Source organism: Carettochelys insculpta, chromosome 1, assembly GCF_033958435.1.
Source record: "Carettochelys insculpta isolate YL-2023 chromosome 1, ASM3395843v1, whole genome shotgun sequence".
Taxonomy (NCBI): Eukaryota; Metazoa; Chordata; order Testudines; family Carettochelyidae; genus Carettochelys; species Carettochelys insculpta.
Window position 1 is genome coordinate 50,531,755 of NC_134137.1, and position 20,081 is coordinate 50,551,835.

The following is a 20,081-nucleotide window of genomic DNA, read 5'->3' on the forward strand; positions in this document are numbered from 1 at the left end:
TGTCCACACTAGAGGGCTTTGTTGACAAAATTGGCATTTTGCTGGCAAAACATGGGGAGCATCCAGAGTCCCAAGATGTTCTGTTGACAGTAAATCAGCAGAACACAGCAATTTCATTGACAGTCTTACCCTGCTCCTCATGAGGCGTAATGCCTCTGAGTGAAGGCTGGTCTGGACATTCCAGCAGGCCCTCTGTTGATGGACAGGGCTTCTGGGACACTGGGCAACACTGTCTGCTGTGCTTCCGGTTGGCTATTCTGTTGAGAGAGCAGCTGAGCCCTCTGGCTGCTCTCTGTCAACAGAAAGATCTCTTCCGACAAATACTTATGTTGACAAATGGCTGTAATCTAGACACAGCCTAAGTGCTATTGGAGGTGCTACTTTTCAACTGAGTTAAAATGGGTGTCATGGGATCATGTGTAATATTAAAAAGAAGGTTTTTCCTTTGGCCAAATGCCATTTCTGAGAAAACTAACACTTGATCCATAAACTCTCAAACGTAGTAACAGTTGAATATTTTGACACCTATTTACAATGCTTAATAAATATGTTGGAAATACTATATTGTCTGTGTAATGTTTATATTAGACTTGCCCTTGGGTTTCCAACAATGCATGTGTTTTAGCCAGCTGAAACTCCCTCAGTGACTCTTCTGAAAGTTTAATGTGTCTAGGCATTTATATGAGGCTCACCACTGAGGTATCCAAACACATGACTTGTGACCAAATACGTGGTTACTGAAGATATTGGCATTACTTTTTCTGTTTTAAATAAAAAGCTGTTGCTGTCTCTTGCTCATCTGTCATGCATATAATCAAGAGTTTCTGTTTCCTGCTGTGACAATGGAAGAAGTATCAGAGAGGAAGCTTTAATTCTGTATTTCAGTTATCAAACAGAATTGCTGTGCTATCTTAAGCAAGAAATTGCTTGATGCTTTTAAAAGTAGGAAAAATTGTTCTGTTTCTTTACTCTTCTATCTTCACTTGTTCACAGCATAACTAAAAATAAGAATGTTTTGGATCCTCCAAGCCACTTACAAATATGTTTTGTGTTTTATAGCCATTGTTTGCCTAACATCTTAGTTGGGTGATCAGTCTCTCTTTCTGGAGACATGACATGAAAGAGAAAGTCTTCTATTCATCTTCTTTCTCTATCCATCCTTCTCCTCAATCTAGTCTAGCTATTCCTTTCTCTGTTGTGGGGATATCACTAGTTTTCTAAGGCTTGTCTACACTTGCCCCCTTCTTTGAAGGGGGCATGGTAATCAGCCTGATTGGAGAATATTAATGAAGTGCTGCAATGAATATGAATAGTGCTGCACTTCATTAGGCTAATTTTCCCTGTGGCAACTTTGAAGTGGCAGTGTGCTATGTAGCTACGGGCACTTCAGAGGGGGCTAGCGTAGACACAGCCTTAGGATAAGATGATCTTGAGACTGTTTACTGAAGCATAAATAGTGCCAGTATAAGACAAATGGATGTCTTTCTCCTATAAGACAACTATATCTGATTTCATAACTTTCCCACCATCCTAAAATGGTAAAGAGTTCATCTAGACTAGTTTAAAGGTAAGCTTTTGGGAAATAGAACAGCATTGGACATGTTTTAATGGTACCAAATGTTGAATAGTTTAAAAACATAGTTATGAATTTTAGTTGTATAGAAAAGATCAAGATGGACAAGTTAAATGCAGCATCTAATGTAGTTCAGTGAATGTATGGCAATAAAATTTCAAAGTGGAGACTCTAACATCTGCTCAAAGTTGTGTATCACGGCTGCTATTCACAAATGCCAGATATCTACTTGAGCACTATTCTCAGTGAAGTCCAGTCACATCCAATACAAGAGCCTTCTTTAGGCTGTCCCTGATAAAGTAACAAAAATTATTTTAACAGTTGTGGCCTTTGTTAGAGAGGGCAAAAAAAATCTTTAGTTGTCTGAATAATTAGTTGTCAAAAGCAAAGCCAAAGAAAAGAAAATGCTATTGACATAGCATGTGTAGACTTCCAGGAAATACACTAGTTGACAACTGCCTCATCTCTTTAGGAGCTTATCAGGCACCCTTTGCTGTATGAATTGTTTCCCCAAAAATAATCTTATAGAAGACATAGTCTGACAAAGAGGACTCTGTTTCTCTTGGCTTCTAGAAAGGTGTCTGGCAACTATTTCCTTCTCTAATGGATGTATATGTGAGGCCACGTTAAACAAAAGAATCTTAAGTTTTATTTTGAAGGCTGGAAAGCTAGGGTTCACTCTTCACCTCTGAAACAGAATTCCATAGGTTTGGGGCTTTACTAGGAAAACTCCAGTCTTTTTTTCTAATGAGTTTAACCTTTTGAGGTCATTCATTTAATGATTCCTGTGGAGCATGAGTTTTAAGGAAGGTGAAGTTGTCCAACTGAGTTTGGAACACTGCAGTGGAAGGCCGTATAGCTGAGGGCTGCCATCTTGAAATCAGCGTGTTTCTTATGGGGAGCCAGTGTAGTGAGCGGAGCACTCGAGTGGTGTGCTTTCTGTGGCTGGTGATGCGTGGGACATAGGTTATTGTGTGTTGGTCTGGTTTGGAACTTTTAAAGATCAGTGCACCTATTCTGTAGTACAATGTAGTGTAGTAACATAGCAAAGAAGTTACATAGTGGCGGACAGCTTGCAGATCATTACCCAACATTTCAGCTACAGCTAAGAGCTGTAGCTGCTCAGAAAGATTCTTGTGAGTGTCCAGAAGCACTAAGGAATCCAGGAAAAGCTCCCACGCTACAGAATGATATGGCATTTTGAGGTAAATGCTCACTGAGAGATGCTGCACTGGACAGCTCTCCAAAATGTTTTCGTTATGCTAGTGCTGTCTTTGTTGAAGTGAGAGAGTTTGCAGGTCACCTGCATATTGCTGACTTGTGGAAATAAAACTTTTCATTCTTTTCCCCAGTGGCGCTTAGGTGTTTCACAGGATGGGTGATTATAATGTTGAGGAACCACATGAGTGATCAGCCTTTTAGGGTGCAGCTGGGTTAGCTGACTTGGGTTTTCAAAGCTCAGTCTTTTAGGCCGAAAAATAATTTCGTGGATGTTTGTGCTGGAAATGGAGATGAAGTCCTGGGACTCTGCAAGTGGGGAGGGTCCCAGAGCTCGGGCTCCATCCTGAGCCCAAACACCTACACAGCATTCTTTTGCCCTACAGCTCAAGCCTGAGTCAGCTGACCTGGAACACCTATGACCTTCCCACAGGGCTTTTATCCCTTTATAGACATACCCTAGGTGTGTCTAAGCCAAACAATGCTGTCAAATGCGCAAAGTGACCAACTTGGGAAAGAAGAAAAGGGTTTTTTCTGACCTTCTCCAGTTTTATATAATTTTGGATGTTGCTTATAACTGTAATGTAGCAGAGAGAGAGATCAGGTGTCTAAAACCAGCCTTTATAATGAAGGACACTGAACAATTATGCCAACCGTATCTTTTCATGCAAAAAATCTAAGTGACATTCCTAAACACATTGAAATATTTGAGGAAGTTTATGTTGCAAAATGAGACGTAAATTGCGGTAAATCTCCAGGACTGTCCCTAATCCAAGGGCTCTGAAGCAAATGTAGTGTGAAACAGCAGAGATGCCAATGAGTTTATACAGTGTATCTTGGAATGGCAACTGTTCTTGAAACCTGGAAATGTGTTAATGGGCTTCACCAGTGAGGAGGGGCATGGATTTAACTTGTACATTGTAACATAAAGCTGCAGCAGTATCCCGGTTTTCAATACTTACTGAAATTCATGCAGAGAAGTCTACTGCATTGGAGCCAGTAGTCCCCTCAGTGCAAACCTGTGCAAATTTCAGTGGAAAAACAACATGAAAGTAAATAACTATCACTTAACAGAGACACAAATTTCTATCTTACTTGTCCCCCGCCCCCCCCCCCCCCAAAAAAAAAGAGGAAAAAAAATCCAGTGAGTGTTTGGTCTTCCTTGGCCCAACAAAGTAATAGGACACCCTTGTAGTTTTCAGTATTGTCTCATTACCGTAGATCTCCAGAATCATCTGAATTTACACTTCCCACCTTAACAGCTGTGGAAGAGTGGAGTGAGAACATGGCCAGTCTACATATGAAGTAGTAGTTCGGCCCCCTGCTCAGCTTGGTAAGGGTGGCCTGGTCTGGAGTTCTCTCTTGGCTGCTTTTCTGGACTAGTGGTAGACAACCTAGAACATGCTGAAGGCACAAGTATAGCTCTGCCTTCCTGTTCCCCTAGTCCTTAAATTTAGAATTCAAATGCATTCAAACAAAATTTTCTATCTTTCTTTTTAATGACCACAAGTAGTTGGGGTCCTTAACAACTGTAATATATTACTCCTGAATATCTCAAAGTAGCCAGCTAAATGCCAATGCCAATTGAAGGCATGTTTTCATTGATTAAAGGCATGTCTTCATTGCAGCATTATCTTGTGGTAGTTTGTGTTCCCCTCTGTCTACAAACGGTTTGTCATTGAAGTCCAGCGGTGTTATTAACTTCAGTTGCCTGGCTCAAATCCAGAGATAGGAGGGGCCTGAGTGAGTGCAAGTTGTCATTTGTTAATTCAATGATGGCTAGTGCCATTTGAATGTTGCTAACCCTCTAATGTCTTCTCAGTTTCGTGTGGAAAAATTTTCCTGCTATTTGTTCCTTATTTCCAGACGAGAAGTTACCAGCCAGTTCACGTAGCCAGCTTTGGCATTCAAAAATCAGCATTCACATGTGTGTCTGAATACCAGCAACTGCAATCCTTCAGCTTGGCACAGAGATCTGTTTGACAGTGATGACTAGGAAGACATATTAGCATGCTGTCAATTGGCTGGATGCTGATACCAAGGTCCAAGTTACTGTAAAGTGGGACAGGTTTTTCCTCTGAATTGAATCCTTGACTTGCCATCATACATTTATGCTTTGTGGAGCACGTCTTACTGAAACATACAGTTCGTAGAACCATAAAATTTCGATTCTCTGTTGTTTGATTAGTGTGTTTTTGCTTTTCATAAAATTACTATATATGTAAAAAAAAATTATTGTTGCATTGTAGTAGCAAATCTATATAGGTACAGTTAAAGTAGTTCTATTATAAGCCCTTGCTTCTAGACTTTTTGGGACTGTGCCTTGGGAAATTCATCTCTCGTGCTTGCTCTTAGCCTAGAAGAATTTTTTGGCAACTTTGAATACAATTGTATAACCACTTTGAAATACAAGATAATGAAAAGTTTAAGGAAATGTAGAATGTCAGTACTGCAAGATGAGGTTTTTCTTTTCTACACATGATTTTAAATTAACTTACCATGAGTGTTGCCATCAAGAGGAATGAATGTGTTGTTTGAAAAATAGTTACTGGAGAAATAAAATATTGAACTCTTTGACTACTTGTTACTGTGTGTGCAAGAGCATTACTTTCCTTCCTTATTTAAAATTTTTTCTTCCTTTCCTGGTGCTCCAACTACATTACCCTCTGTTTGGATACCATCACTCGTTCCTTACTCTTTCCACATTGCTTAAACTCCTCCCTGCCGTCATAGGTATGCACAGCTCTGTCCTACCTACCTCTCTGCTAGAATTTCATATTGAACGCACTTGCATTATTTACCCTCCTCCAGCCTAACTGTTCCTTTCATTATATGCACCAATATGTTTTCTTGGTTGCTTCTGCTAAAAATGCAGGTCTAAATCAATAAAAATATTTTATTGGCAAGAAACAGACTTACTAAACTGAAATAATCTGAAACCTTTTCTTTTTTTTCCCCTTTTCTTTTAGTTCCTGGAATAGATGGTGGTGGTTTAGCTGATGCTAGTCTCACAGATTCCTACTTTAGTACCAGCTTTATTGGTGTTAATGGATTTGGAAGTCCTGCTGAAGCGAAATATCCCATGATGCAGGTAATATTAGCAGTGAACTGTATCAATGTGTGCTACCTCTGACAGCTTTGTTATGCTGTTTGTGTCAGGAACTGAAATCAGTTAAGTGGCAGGAGTAACAGAAAAACAATAACAATGCCTTTCTGCAGTGTTTTTATACCTGTCAGAGTACATAAGGCTTTCCCATTTCATCTAACAGAGTAGAAAGAGAACAGTCTTGTTTGTTCCTTCATATTGTAATTATCTTTATTAGCACTTTTGTTTCAGGATTTAAAATATATTCCTTGAATTGATTTTTTTGCTTTATTTTGTATATTAAATCCTCTTGTGACTTATGTTCAAAATACTTTGTAATCTTTAGCTGCCCAGGCTTCTTTTAGCATCCCAGCCCTCCTTAATTGCATCTGTCACATTTGAATTGTAGCACTAACCTTTGTCAGACTGTTTATTCAAAATTATAAAATCTTTTAAAATGAAACACATTTAATGTCAAGTCTCTGAAGTAACATGAGCTTTTGAAGTATCTATGTTTTACTAATAGCTTAACTTCTCTAAACTCTCAGGTGAACAACTGTCAAACTGTACCTATGTGGCATTGCCCAAAAAAAGAAACAGTGATCTCTGTTTGCAGTGTACTTTTTTTTTTTTGGAATGGATTTTGTTTGTTTTATAGCAAATATAAGTGTTAATTATTTAACTTATGCTGCATAGGAGTCGTACATCACAGACTGTTTGAAAGAGCTGTTCATCTTATTTCAAAGCATAAATATATGGATCTGCTAGTAAATGGAGTAATAATTTCGTAATAAAATAAAAGCCTCCAACCCTCAATCTGCCCCCTTTTTTTTTTTTTTAAAAAAAAAAACAAAGAGGGGAGATGGTCTATCCATGTGCTTGGGAGGACTAATAAACCCAGAGTTTGGATGACTGGGAATGGCAAGAACTTTCTCCTGGAGAAAGCAGTGATAGCAGCTTTTTCTTACTTTATATAAAGGGAACCCCAACTCATGAAGCTCCTTGGAGCTAAGGGTTTGGTGTTTATAAAAGTAACCAGCAAGGGATGGAAAAGGAATTAGGTATTCCCTTTCTTTTTTCTTTTTCATATATAGTACAAAAAAAAAATCTTTATTTTAAATGAAGTTGGAAGATGCATAACTTATTGTGCAGAATTTTTTAATTACTGATAGCTGAAAATTTCCCATCTTGACCTCTGATCTCAAGGGGAATTGGCAGGGCGGGAAATTTAGAAAATCATTTTCTTTTACTCTGAAGAAATTTGAGCTAGATAACACTGAGATAAGCTTGGAACTACACAGGGCAGTTTTTTAAAGTAGAAGCAGTTAAGTTTTGGATGCTGATCTTTAACAGCAGCACTGTCTTTGTAGAATAAACAACTTTGTTTGTAATTTCATATATCTTCCAGAAACATAACACATCATGCACCTAACGCTGGTGCCCGTATAAATGTTGAATATCTGATAATGTTGATTTTAATTTGTTGGAGGCAGAAGAAAGTTCTTTGTGAAGATGAGGAAGCTCGTAGCCAAAATGTGCTTTGTGAGCATTAAGTTTCCTGTTAATGTGTCCTTGTTTTTATGGTTTGCTTTGGAAGACGTTGCGCTTTATAGACAAAACCTTCAGTTTATTAAGTATATTTCTGGAATATAGGAACACAAACATTGTAGCTGGTGCTACCAGCCCTACCTACTAAGGTTGTCTCACATTCCTCATTATAAGAGGGCATTCTCAGTTGCTTATAATTTTGCCAAATTTTAATTATTTGGGTTGCAGTTTTCCATGCTGATCATTTGCCACAGTATGACTTAAAAAAAAACAAAAAAACCCAAAAATTTTCATCTGTTTCCAAAATCAAGGTTAGGGATGTGTTCTTTGTAACCATTTCTGTTAACAACTTTTAAGCCTTTGCGCTATAGAGAAGAGGCTTTAAATTTGGTGGTTCATGTCCATTGTATCAAAGATGTACCTTTTGCTGTTCCTGTGAAAATTTGCCTGGATTTGGCCAAGTTTTAAGACTGCAAGTTGAAGTTTGCATGTGCTCAGTACAGACTTCTGGATTTTAGTAACCACATTTCCTGACAATTCCAGTCACATTTGGTGTGTTCTGATCTAGGGCACGGTATGGCTTTCCCTGTATTTGCTGCCAGGGGCTGCTGTCAGCTGTGCTGGATCCAGATTGGCCACAAGAACTGAGAACTCGCTCCTGTATTCTGAACTCCTGCCTTCTGCTGGGCCCAAGCAGCATGAAGGAGGCAGCTGCCTGCTTTTTGTATGGAGGGGCTAAGAGCTGGACATACAAGGCTAGGTGGAGTAGATGGGATGCGGAGGCTGGAACTGGTGTCTGATAGGACAATGAGGGCATAGACAAAGTGGGGGCAGGGAGAGAAGGGGGAGTAAGGCCATTCTGACAAGAGACAGAATGTGAGAGTAGAAGTGGGACCAGTGCAGCACAGAGATTAGGACGACAGAACAATGACAGTGAGAATGGACAAGAAGCCTGGGGAGTAAGATCAGGAGGGCAAGTACCTGGGGGTTGGAAAAGTAGTCTGCAGCACCAGCAACTGGAGGTGAGGGGACCTGGGAGTGGCTGGATAAAACAGCTAAGATTAGGATTTGCTTGACAAGGAGATAGTTGAAAAGCCTGAGGAGTGGAGACAGGGATGAGGAGCTGGTCGAAAAAGAGGTGGGCTGGGCACAAGTTGCAGGGGATGGGACAGAAGAGTCAGTGCCCCCTAGACCATGCTTTCATCTTGAACCTGGAATGGAAGCCAAGACTGCTAAATCTCACCTTTCCTCTGCTGTCTCTGAATATCATTGAAGCCCTCTGGCCATGTTCCATAGCCTGTTAGCTCTCATGCTCATAGAAGATGACTGCCTACTACTGCATCAATACCTCGGTTAGCTCAATTGGCAGAGGTCTTTGTAATGTACTTAAAGGTACCCCTGACTTCAAATGAGCCATGGGAGTGTGATGCAACAGGATGGAATTTGTTTTTTTTGGTTTGCATTTTTTTAGAGTGAAGGAAAGTACACCCCCGCCCACTCCCTACCTATTAAAAGAGCATTATAAAGGGCAAGCACTCACAGGTAAGGAAATACTAGAATTGAAGTTGTTTGTGCTTTAATTTAGTCCCCTTTGCTTATGCATCGTGATACTGTTTTTAATTGCCTGGTCACAAGGTCCTGTGTCTCGTTCAGTGTGCAGAATGGATGGCACTTGCTTGATAAACAGCTTTTCAATATTTTGTTTACTCATTCATATCAAATGTGTGACTCTTGTGTCTTAACTACTACATACCATTCAAACCCTGCTCTGGGGACCATTAATCATTTGTTTACGGGCTTTTCTGGAGAGCTCATTACTATAGCATCAGAGTTTCATAAATATTAATAAACTGTGATGATTTGTTATTGATCCCATTTTACAAGTGACAAACTGATACCGATTGACTTAATGTTAACAAGAGCATGCTAATTTTGGGTGGTCGGTTTGAGAAACTGATGACTGGATTTTTGAGAGTACTTAGCACTACATGTTCAAAACGTGGCTCCCAAGGACTTCAGTTACAGCTAAGAGTGCTTAGCAATTCTGCAAATCAGACACCAGGTTCCTATTTCAGAAAATAGAAACACAATTAGTGACCACCCTTAAAAACTTTGGTTTAAGTAACTTAATTATATTATATGGGAATTCTCTGGTAGAGGCAGTGATAGAAACCTGTCTGATGGGGTAGCATTCGGTCTCCTTTACCATGAGACCATTTTTCCTTTTCCTGCAGTCCACTGCCTCGTTCATGACACATCTTTCATCTGCAGCACATGAAGTAATTATTAAAGACAGCAGTCACCTTTACTATACAGTCTTGATTCATCCCTACATAAGGTCCACCCTGCACGTTGAGCAGGAGGGGTCCTGCAGAAAAACTAGCATGTGATTCTGTAGTTAAAGACTGTCGTAATGCATTAACCCCAAAGCAGTAACCTTAATTATTTGAGTTCATGCAGATGTCCATTCCACTTAGGTATGCACATGCCAGTCCGCTTAAGCCAGAGAACTTTCTTCCATAGCAGTATTCATTGGAACTGTGCATGTGCCCTATGCACACTTCGGGTACTAGCCAAGGCTGAAAAGGTCCAGAGCAGCCCTGACATCCTTTGACTTCACTCTAGTTCTGGCTCATCTCCTGCGGTTGCTAGTCAGATCATGTGTGAGCTTCTCATCATCTTTCTTCATTCTCTTTTTAGAAGATTTTCCTAAAGGATTGTTTGTTTTAAATAGTTATGTGAGTACACTTTTCATTAATGCTACTCATTTGTGAGAGATGGCTTGATTTATTTATTTTAAATCTGACTGTTCTTGGCTCTTTTAGCTCAGTATGGGGCCACGTCTAAGTCCCTGTGTGTTAAATGCTGTTCTGATTGTATCAATTTGTCTGTCAGTGAGCCTGATTCCCTCTGTTTAACGTGTGTGGGTGAAGGACGTGAAAAATAAGTGCCTTGTCTGTAGGGGATTTAAGATCAGGACTGAAGGTGAGAGAAGTTCAGCGTCAAGATATCCTGTTGGAAACACCTTTGTGTTCAGTTTTGGAACTCAGGTATTCAGCATGCAGGCTATCTGACTATATTCATCTTGGAACTTGCTACCAGGCTTGGTGTCATAGCCATGTGGAAGAGAGACACGGACAACAGCCTCAGTATCATGGTTGCAGAAGTCTAAAATTTTGACCTTTTTCCAGACAGAAGATGTCCTCTTTATTTGTAAGGAGTAAATCCCCAACAGATTTGCACAAGACCAATACCAAGGTTAAAGCTAAGCCAGGTCTCACCAGAAACTCCCTTGTGCCTCATTCTGGCAATGTGGAGTTGTCAGCTCTGGAATCTAATGCTGTGCTAACAAATGTGGGCTTCATATTTATTGTATGCCTGCAAAACCTAAATAGGTACGTAAAAAGTTTTGTATGGTTACCTTAGCATCTGTTGTCCCTATACTCAAAAGACTGTCCTTGATTTAAAAGGTTCCTATTTCCATGTGGCCATTCACTTGTACTAGAAAAGGTTCTTAAAACTTGTGGGAGATGGTTATTACAAGCTTATGGTCCTCCCCTTGAGTGTTCACAAAGTGCAAGGCAGTGGTTGCAATATGTCTCAGGAAGGTAAAAGTCAACATGTACCCATATCTGGCTGAATGATTTTTCACAGATATTTCTAGACCAGTAGCCTCCAACCTTTTTCAGTGCAAGATCATTTTTTGAATTTAAGTAAATCCTGGATATACCTCAGCCCAGATACCGTTGCTCTGCCTCCTTCCCTGCCCTGTCTGAGGCCCCACTCCTGCACGTTCTGTGGAGGTGAGGGACAGGGCAATGGGAGGCAGACACCCTGACACGCTGCTGACCTCCCATGTTCCTCCTCCCCTGCAGAGCAAACAGGAGACTCTCTGGGGGGGAAGCTCCAAGTCAGAGAGCAGGAGAAGTATGGCGGGGCAGTGGGGAGGGCATCTGATAGCCGCCTGGCCAACCAAGTAAGGATCACCTGTCAGAAGCTCCAGGATCTACCAGTAATTGATGATCTACTGTTTGGTGGCCACTGGTCTAGACAGTAGTAATAGCCATTGAGAAGATCTGGTCTCTCTTTCAGTTACTAGATCTGTTGCTCAGTAAGAACAAATCCATTGTCCCTTTCTAGAGAATGAAATTCATAGGAACAGTTCTCACTTCAACCACAGCAATTATGCACATTTACCTCAGCCTACAGTTTCAGGCGATATTGGACCATGCAAAGACTCAAGTTATATCCTTTTACAACAGTGAGGAATTGGCTGAAACTAGGTTACAAGGCAGCTTGTTTGTACAAAGAATCAGTATTCAGACTTCACCTCACCTGTCATGCAGAATTGAAGTCTCTGTACCACCCTCCTCCTCATCCATAAGGCATGCTGACACAAATATCCACAAGCGTTTTGTCATCTCAGGACTCATGGGTGGACTCTGGTGCAACAGAGTTCGTTTTGCCCCAACTCTGACTTCTGTGATAGTGGTCATGGATGATTTTTCAGATTCCAGATCTCTCCCTCACATGAAAGCTTGAGAGCCTTCAGATAGCTACCTGGATGGTGAAATGTTTCTTCCCCATATCAAAGATGGTGGTACACCACACTTGTGGTAGGTGTTCATGAACAATATGGCTGTGATTTTCCATCTAAATAAGCCTGGAGCTGCTACATGTGGCCTCCTTTGCCAAGAAAGAGTAAGCATTTGGCCTTTTTCCATCAGGAATGAGATTACTTTCTAAGCATCTCACCTTCCTGGGTCTTGGAGCTGTCTGGAGGACCATTTTAGCAGATCATTTAACAATGATCACAACTGGTTTCTTGGACTGAACATGACAAAGTCCATTTTTCAGATCCACATCTTATTCAACCAGTCGCTTAGGCAAACACATTTGTTTATATTTGCAGGAGGTAATACCACCCACTTTTTATTTACATCTCACTTGAAAAATCTGATCAGGGATTCACATTGTACTGTCTTAGCTGGTGTCAAAAGATAGATTTACATGCTGGATGTGCTAAAGATTCATATGCCCCTTTATGCTTCAGCCACCATTCCAGAGGCCGTGTGTCCATGCTGATGACAGGTTCTGCTCAATAACCATTCAGAAACAGTGTAAACCAATACACATTTTATTTTTATGTGAGTCAGATGCCACCAGCAGAAGATTGTTGTCTCCCCCCCACCCCTTCTTCGTAGTTCAGGTGCTTGTAGGTTCCACATCAGAGTATTTGCTCTTCTAAGGCTTTTAAAGGCATACTCCATATGTTGTCTGTCTCAGATTTTTGGAGAGCACTTCAGATTCTTAAATGTTGGGTCAAGTGATTGTATCTGTCTTCAGAAATCTCATCATAGTACCTTCATTGTATTTTTGTCAAATCTGTGGTAAGTGTTCTTAAAATGAACAACATGTGATGAGCAATCAATTGAGACTACCATAACTTGAAGTATATGGCAGAATGCAGGTAAAATAGAGCATGAAGGTTACAGTTCTCCCCCAAAGAGTTCAGTCACAAATCTTAATTAACGCATTATTTAACAAGTGTCCTCAGCATGGAAGCGTATCTTCTGGAATGTGATTGAAGCCTGAAGGGGCATATGAATGTTTAGTTATCTAGCACATAAATGCTTTGCAATGCAGACTACAAAAGTGCCTTGCAAACACCTGTTCTTACTAGCAGGTGACATTCATAAGCAGGCAACATTATCTACTGCAAATGTAAACAAATTTGTCTGAGGTATTGTCTGAACGAGAAGTAGGATAGAGTGGATTCGTAGGTTCTGTCCTTTTACATTGTTTTGTTATGTAGCTGTTACATATTAAAACAAAATCTACGTTTGTAAGTTGCACTTGCAGGAAAGAGATTGATCTCCATACAAGCACCATAGTACAATGAAAAATACTATTGCTTTTATTTTTTTATGGTGCAAATATTTAATCAGAACAATAACTGAACACTGTATACTTCATTCTGTATTGTAATAGAAATTGATATATTTGAAAACATAGAAAAATATCCACAATATTTTTAATAAATTTCAGTTGGGATTCTGTTTAATTGCCATTTTAATGGCAGTGTTTAATCTTGACTAATTTTTAATTATAATTGGTTTTTTTTAGTTAATTATGTGAGGTTAAGCACATTTACCAAGTCCTCAAAATTAGCCTAGTAGGGCTAACTTTTCAATCTTAATGTTCTTTTAAAGTAAGTAATGTGTGTGTGATATATAAAAAATTGTACTATGCAGCACAAACAGGAAAGACAGGAGGGAATGGCTAATAAGGGTAATGGAAGGCAAAGTAGAGTAGGGCATTGTTCCTGGATGAAAGAGTAGTTGGTTGGCTACTTACAGAACTGATTTTTAACACTGCTGAGATTTAATATAATTGTATATATTTTATGTTAAGCCACAGAGAGCCTTGGATTAGCATCTTTAAGCCTAGATAAATAGATTTAAAAAAACAGGATTAAAACGAAAGGAAGTGTAGAATGGTAAATACCATAGAAGGTAGTATAGGTGAGGCTAATAGAAAGAAAGATCCTGTAGCGGGACGGGGGGGGCGCGGAAGGGAAGGAGAGAATTGGGACAAATAGTTTGTAGAGGGGAAAGAATACCACGGTGAAAGTCTGAGGAAGTGGGAGTCCAAAGACCCCACTGGTATCCTGAGGCTTTAAGAGTGAGCTGTAGCTGCTGTTGTCCAGCTCTTTGTGATTCTTCCCCCTGCACAGATTGGCTGCTTGCCCCAATCCTTCCTCAGGCTCTTTGCTACTACCCACCTTCATTTTTGTCTCTTCTTCCCTCCATTTTTTCTTCCTGTTGATCAGTTCCCTCCTCAGCCACACTTCCCCTAGAATACTTTTTATGGGTAATGTTATTCCTCCCCTTTTTAAAAACAAACTCCTAGATGTGCTAATTGGCAGAAGTGATAGTCAGCTTACCCAGCTAGGTGTGTTCTCTCTTCTTCCCCACCCTCCATTCCAGCCCAGGTGCTCTGATGTTCAAGAGGAAAGGCAAGGTCTAGCAAATGAAATAATCACATCTCTTTTGGTTATAGGATGGTTTTAAATCTAATGTTGGCTTGCAGACTTTTTAGGCAATGCAAATATTTGTATTCTTATCTGATTAAGAAAGTAAATAGTTTCTGTGGGACTTTTTGGTATGGAAAAAGCTGTCTTCTGATCTAACAGCTATAACCAGTTCTCGAGGAAAAAGAGCTAGTAATCGATAGTACTATTGATGATGGCACAGACAAGCAAGATGGCACAACTAACATTAGTTATACTCACTTTGGTACTTGGGAGTTCTTGAAAAGAATGTGGTTGATAGTCTCTCTTATTTGGAGAGAATTTTCCAGGAATATTTGAGATTATGCTTACCAGGCTTTTGGGCAACAAAGTAAACACTTATTTTTTCCACCATTGAAACTGCCAAGAAACAAAGTACAAAACTGTGCATTTATTGCAGAAACTTGCAAATTTCTGGGACATTAAATTATTGAGCTGGCTGGAATTGTAGATGTATTTTACTGAATTAAAAAATCAGTAAACTGTTTTACATAATACTTTGTGAAGAAGTCCACAAAGCAAAATTTGCAAGTGGGGTATGCTGTAAGCTGAGCAAAATATTCTAACCAACCCAATCGTTTTGGAAAGGAAAGCGGTTCTTCACATCAGATTCTTGCTCTTCACAAGCCAAAGAAAAGCCTTCTATCACACTTCAGAGACTACAGACATTGACAACGAAACAATGACTTGTGTTTGACAACTATACTTTTACAGGGATAGTTTTCTTTATAGCTATATTAATGTGAAACTTAGCAGTATTTTGAGGAAAAAATGAATTACTCGAAAGTGGTGATAGAAGAAGGGAGTAAATCATGACATCTCCATAAATGTTTGAAAATAATGTTGGAAGGTAGCCTGACAAGACAGCATGATATTGGTATATAAGAGGTGGCCAGTTTCTAAATGCAGGACTAGACCTATGGAAATATGGGAGAAAAGCTATTTATAGGATAATATTTGGGAGGAGGGGAGGGGGAAGAAGTGATGGGAAGGAAGCAGGAGTTAGACACGAGGTCAAGATAAAATACAATCTTCTGATGTAAATGTTTGTATTACCAGATTTTCACTTCTTTAGCAATATGCATATACATGGAAAAGAAAGGTATGCAAAATACTGAACAGGTTCTGTGTCTAGATGAAAGTGATTTAAATCTGTGTGTCTAACACTTAGTTTGGAAAAAAAATACAGAGCAAATCAGCTTTAAGTGAAACTTGGGTTTGGCTCTTGTCTTCCCCTGTTTAGGATGAATAAATTTTAGTGGCTTTTTTCAGTCTTATCGAGCACTTTTTTCCATATATCTTTTGTATTTAATCCTCAGGAGAAACACAGTATAGCCTATGAAGAATTCAGTAAAATTTATTTTTACTTCTATGATCGGTGTTCTACTGTGTCCCCATAAAAACAGCACGTTTCGTAACCATCATGATGATCTGAAAGATCTCTAATTTGGGGACTTTATCTTGCGTGAAAATAAGATGTTCTGTTGCAATCCTGTTGATAATATTCAGACTGTTAACTCTCACCAAAGTAGGCATCTAACTGCTCTTTTATCAGTGCCTGACTGTTACCTTCTTCTACACTGCCTTCCCTTTAGATGAGATGTAAGTAGGAGCGGAATTGTGCTGCTCTTCTGAAAGTGAGTTAACAGTAAAAGTATACTAATTTCCTGAAGTATACTTATATTTCCCTTTTGTATTCTAATTGACGTGTATTCAGGTAACTGCTCTGGTTATTCTGAAAACCTTTATTCTGTATATAGCTTTGAGATTAAAGGTTAAGATTTAAAAAAAAATCTGTACCTTCTCTAAATGAGTGACACAACTTTCAAAAAGGAGCTCAGTAGCTTCTATTGGAGGTAATGCTTGGAGTAAGTTGGAAAACTGTAAAAACATCAGTGGCTGTTCTATGCTACTATCATTAGCACAAGAACATCAACACAGAATTTTTTTTTTTAAAACAAAATCAGGGTCTTGTCTGTACTGAATGTTGCTTATGATGATGGCTCTGGCAACAGCATTTCTTTTAAATTTGAACAGAAGCAGCTTACTCATATCATTTAAGCGAAAAGAATAGCAGTCAGTTTTGGGGCTGACTTTGAACTAAGTCTTTGTGACTCATCAGGGTCCATGGCAACAGAATGTTGGATATTGAAGCAGCCAGCAGTGGAACAAATCTACGTATGGAACAGAGTGACTTCAGTGTGGCACTGGGGAAGGGATTTTGTTCTCTGTTTGACTTTGGTTCTGACAGAGTTGCCTTTCTACATGAGCTTCTTTGTGGTGAGGATCATGAGATGTATGGGAATCTGAATCTGTTGTATGTATATATGGTGCTGCAAATTCAAACCTCTGCCAGAATGATAGCCTAAATCTAATTTGACAAGAATTGTTCAGTTATTTTATTTTCTCTTATGCTCACTTGTTTGTATTCTTTCAGCATATATTAGGGTAATTTTTCCGTCAGTTTTCTGATAAAAGGAACCAAAGGGAGTGACTGAGTAGTCTAACTCTTATTTACCCAGAAACAATTTAGTCATTAGCAAAAGACCATGTGTGTGTCCATGCACAATACCAAGTCCCATCCATAGTGTAGCACATATGGCTGTACTGCAGATCTCTTGAATGGGCAACTGTTTTTCTGAGATCATTGCCAATGGTGTTTAAACCAAGGCTCCTAAGTCATGGATTCAAATCACTTGTAAAAAGACCATGTTCATTGATAAGTGTGAGCAAAAAGGCATAGCTTTTCAGGCAGCATTGATTGTACTCTGTTTTTGCTTTAGTAACTACAGATGACTTTTGTCTGGATAGTTTCACAAAGTTTAAAGACATCAGGGACTATTAGCTCATCTAGTCTAGTCTCTTTCTTGCCCTCAAAGGCTTTACATTTTATTTGGTTACTCCTGGATTGGAACTCAAATGCTTTGTTTGATGAAATAGAACATTAGTGAATTTGTTAAATGAATTTTATTATTTAAAAGGAACTATGTAAAATATACTATGAATAGCATGTTAAATATTCTTAAAAATAGTAAAACATTAGCTTTGATTCATACAACAAAAAAAGTTTATGGTTTAGCTCTTCTGAGGTAAGCTGGTTAGAGAGTGTAAATCTGTTTGCATAAACTGGATACCGGCTCGGTTCCAGTTGTTGTCTCAGGCTTCTGAAAACACCTTATACAGTCATATGCAGATATTAATTGGAGTCACTCTATTAACATGGCATCATTTCATAGGCATAGATTATTCCATGCTCATAACTTATTTATTACAATAAGGGAAACATAAACACCTATTTGTAGAACATCTTCCATTCCAAGGGCTCCAAATACTATTTACAAACTAAAAAAACAAATGCTGAGGTTGCTTATCCAGCACTGAAATATGGGAAGAGATTCTGCATCATCAACTATGTACAAAGTCTCCTTTGTATTTCTTTTTTAAAGTGGAAAAATAACATCTCAATCAAATGGACACCTGGAATTTTAGATGTGAAAATACAATTTATGCACACTTTTTTTTTTTTTTTTTTTGAAGATCCAGTGCCAATTGGCTTTTTGTCTACTTTTCTTCTGTCTTTATAATTTCCCATGATGCAACACACATAATAGCATCAGCAAAGTTTTCTTTATTGCCTTCGGTATGATAGGGATACTTTGTCTTCTAACTTCTTATGGCTTTTTCTCGGATTCCTTTGACAACCGGTTCACATAAAGATACAGATGGTTTTGTGGTATTATGGTATGGTATCCTTTAGCAGTTTCAGCAAAGCCAGGACACATTTCACACTGCTTCCACAAGTGGACACTTAGGGGGAATCTAAGGGAGATGCTAGAGTGGTGATTGATCCCGAATTTCAGGATCAATCGGGTCGCTCATCTGCAGCGCGCTTCCTTAAGAGGAAAATCCCATATGGTTTTGTCACTTACCAGAACGCTGATATGGCTGTTGTGTTCAGCTTATATTCAAGGCCAAGGACTAACCAATTCAGCTAGATGTCAGAGAAGGATTGATCAAGTGAAGGGATGGTATCAGGTACTATGTTATACAGAGGATTATACAAAAATCTGGACCTTTCTACACCATTTGGCCTTTGCATTCTATATAAGTGGTGTTTATAAATCCCACTGATAGTGTTAGGCAGGTGAATAAAGTAATTTATAGTCCAGATTTATATGAATTAGGCAAGGCAGAATTGGAAGAATAGCATAGGAAAATGAGTTTTTGGTTTTGTGTTTGGTTTTTTTTCCCCCTCAACATAAAAACCACTTTGAGTGAAGCTGAAAAGTGTTAATATCTGAAATGTTACATTACTGAGTAGATTTTCTCTGTCTGCATCCTTGTTCTCCTTGAGACAGGGCAAGTGTCATGTTGTGTTGTCTATATTTGGAAACGATGGTTTTTTAGTCCAAAGCCTGCAAAGTGTGCCTGATACTGTGATGAGTATGTTTTTATAAATTCATTGTGGATGTTGGCATATGGTAAGGAGTTGGCCGTCACTGACAAGACTTTTTATTGTTTGCTGAAGAGCTGAAGTCCAAATGTGACACACCTACAGAATCAAAACCATGATCGGCATCTTATTTCAGCAAAGACACTGAAAGAGGCAGTGACACTGGTAGTCCAGGTGCCAGCCCATGCCAAGGTCTCCATGGCTCAGCTGATTTCTGACGGATGCAGGGCTGAAGTCAGTCTGTTTTTTCTGTGTACTAATATTGTTAAAATAGATAATAGAATGACAAGAAATGTATTCAGAGGTTAGATTACTTGAATGATTGTGGGTAGCTGCATGTGTTATTCTGACTGATAAAGTCTGTATCACATATTGTAAAGTAATATGGTTGGTGATTTACACAGTACTCTCCACCTGAGAGAAGAGAGATTTTAAAGAGTGTGAAATGCTGGGATCCAGCAGTGGGTGTTTTTTCCTGCCTGACAAAGGAAGTACGTTGTCACCAGATGGACTAGAACAGAACATTAAAGAGGGCAAAAGAGTTTTGTTCCCTCTCCCTTTCCCAATAAAGATAATCCTTGCACATGAATTCCTCCCATCAATTGAGTTTGCATCTCAAAGAAGAGGGGAAGGAAATATATATCCCTAACTGGGAGGAACTGTAACTCACTTTCTGCTTGGACTCTGGTGGCAATGTTTTAGGCGTAAGCAAGGGATTCCTCCTAGCTGTTAGATCCAAAGGGTAGATAGAACTTGCTTATGTTAGAAGCTTCTGTTTCCTTAATTCTAACTCATTTGTGTATCTGTTTTGACCTTGTAACTGATTCTCTTGCTTTCTCTTCCCATTAATAAATCTTTAAATAATTGTAAGATTGGCTACAAGCATTGTCTTTGGTGTGACTGCTAAATTGCAGTTGACTTGGGATTGGTGACTGATATGCTGAGAAGAGAGAATTTGAATATTGCTATGTTTCAAGGTGCAAGGGACAGTCTATGACAAAGGCAGGCTTACCTGTGGGCGGGGGGAGAGGGTGGATCTGAATGTGTCAAGTCTGTTCTAGTGCCTTAATTTACACTTGATATTCATTAGTGAAATCTATATATCAGGCACAAACAATTTTGGCTTAGGCCA

The 20,081-nt window shown here is 39.2% G+C and overlaps 1 protein-coding gene across 4 annotated transcripts in view; it reads left to right on the forward strand.

Annotated features, from left to right (window-relative positions):
• The window catches only part of PAN3 (poly(A) specific ribonuclease subunit PAN3), a 119,983-nt gene that overhangs the window by 12,289 nt on the left and 87,613 nt on the right, over window positions 1-20,081 (forward strand). For all 4 annotated transcript variants that reach the window (XM_074985907.1, XM_074985914.1, XM_074985930.1 and 1 more), the window contains exon 2: window positions 5,761-5,882. In XM_074985907.1, the coding sequence (XP_074842008.1) occupies window positions 5,761-5,882 (122 nt within the window). The remainder of the gene's footprint in view (window positions 1-5,760; window positions 5,883-20,081) is intronic.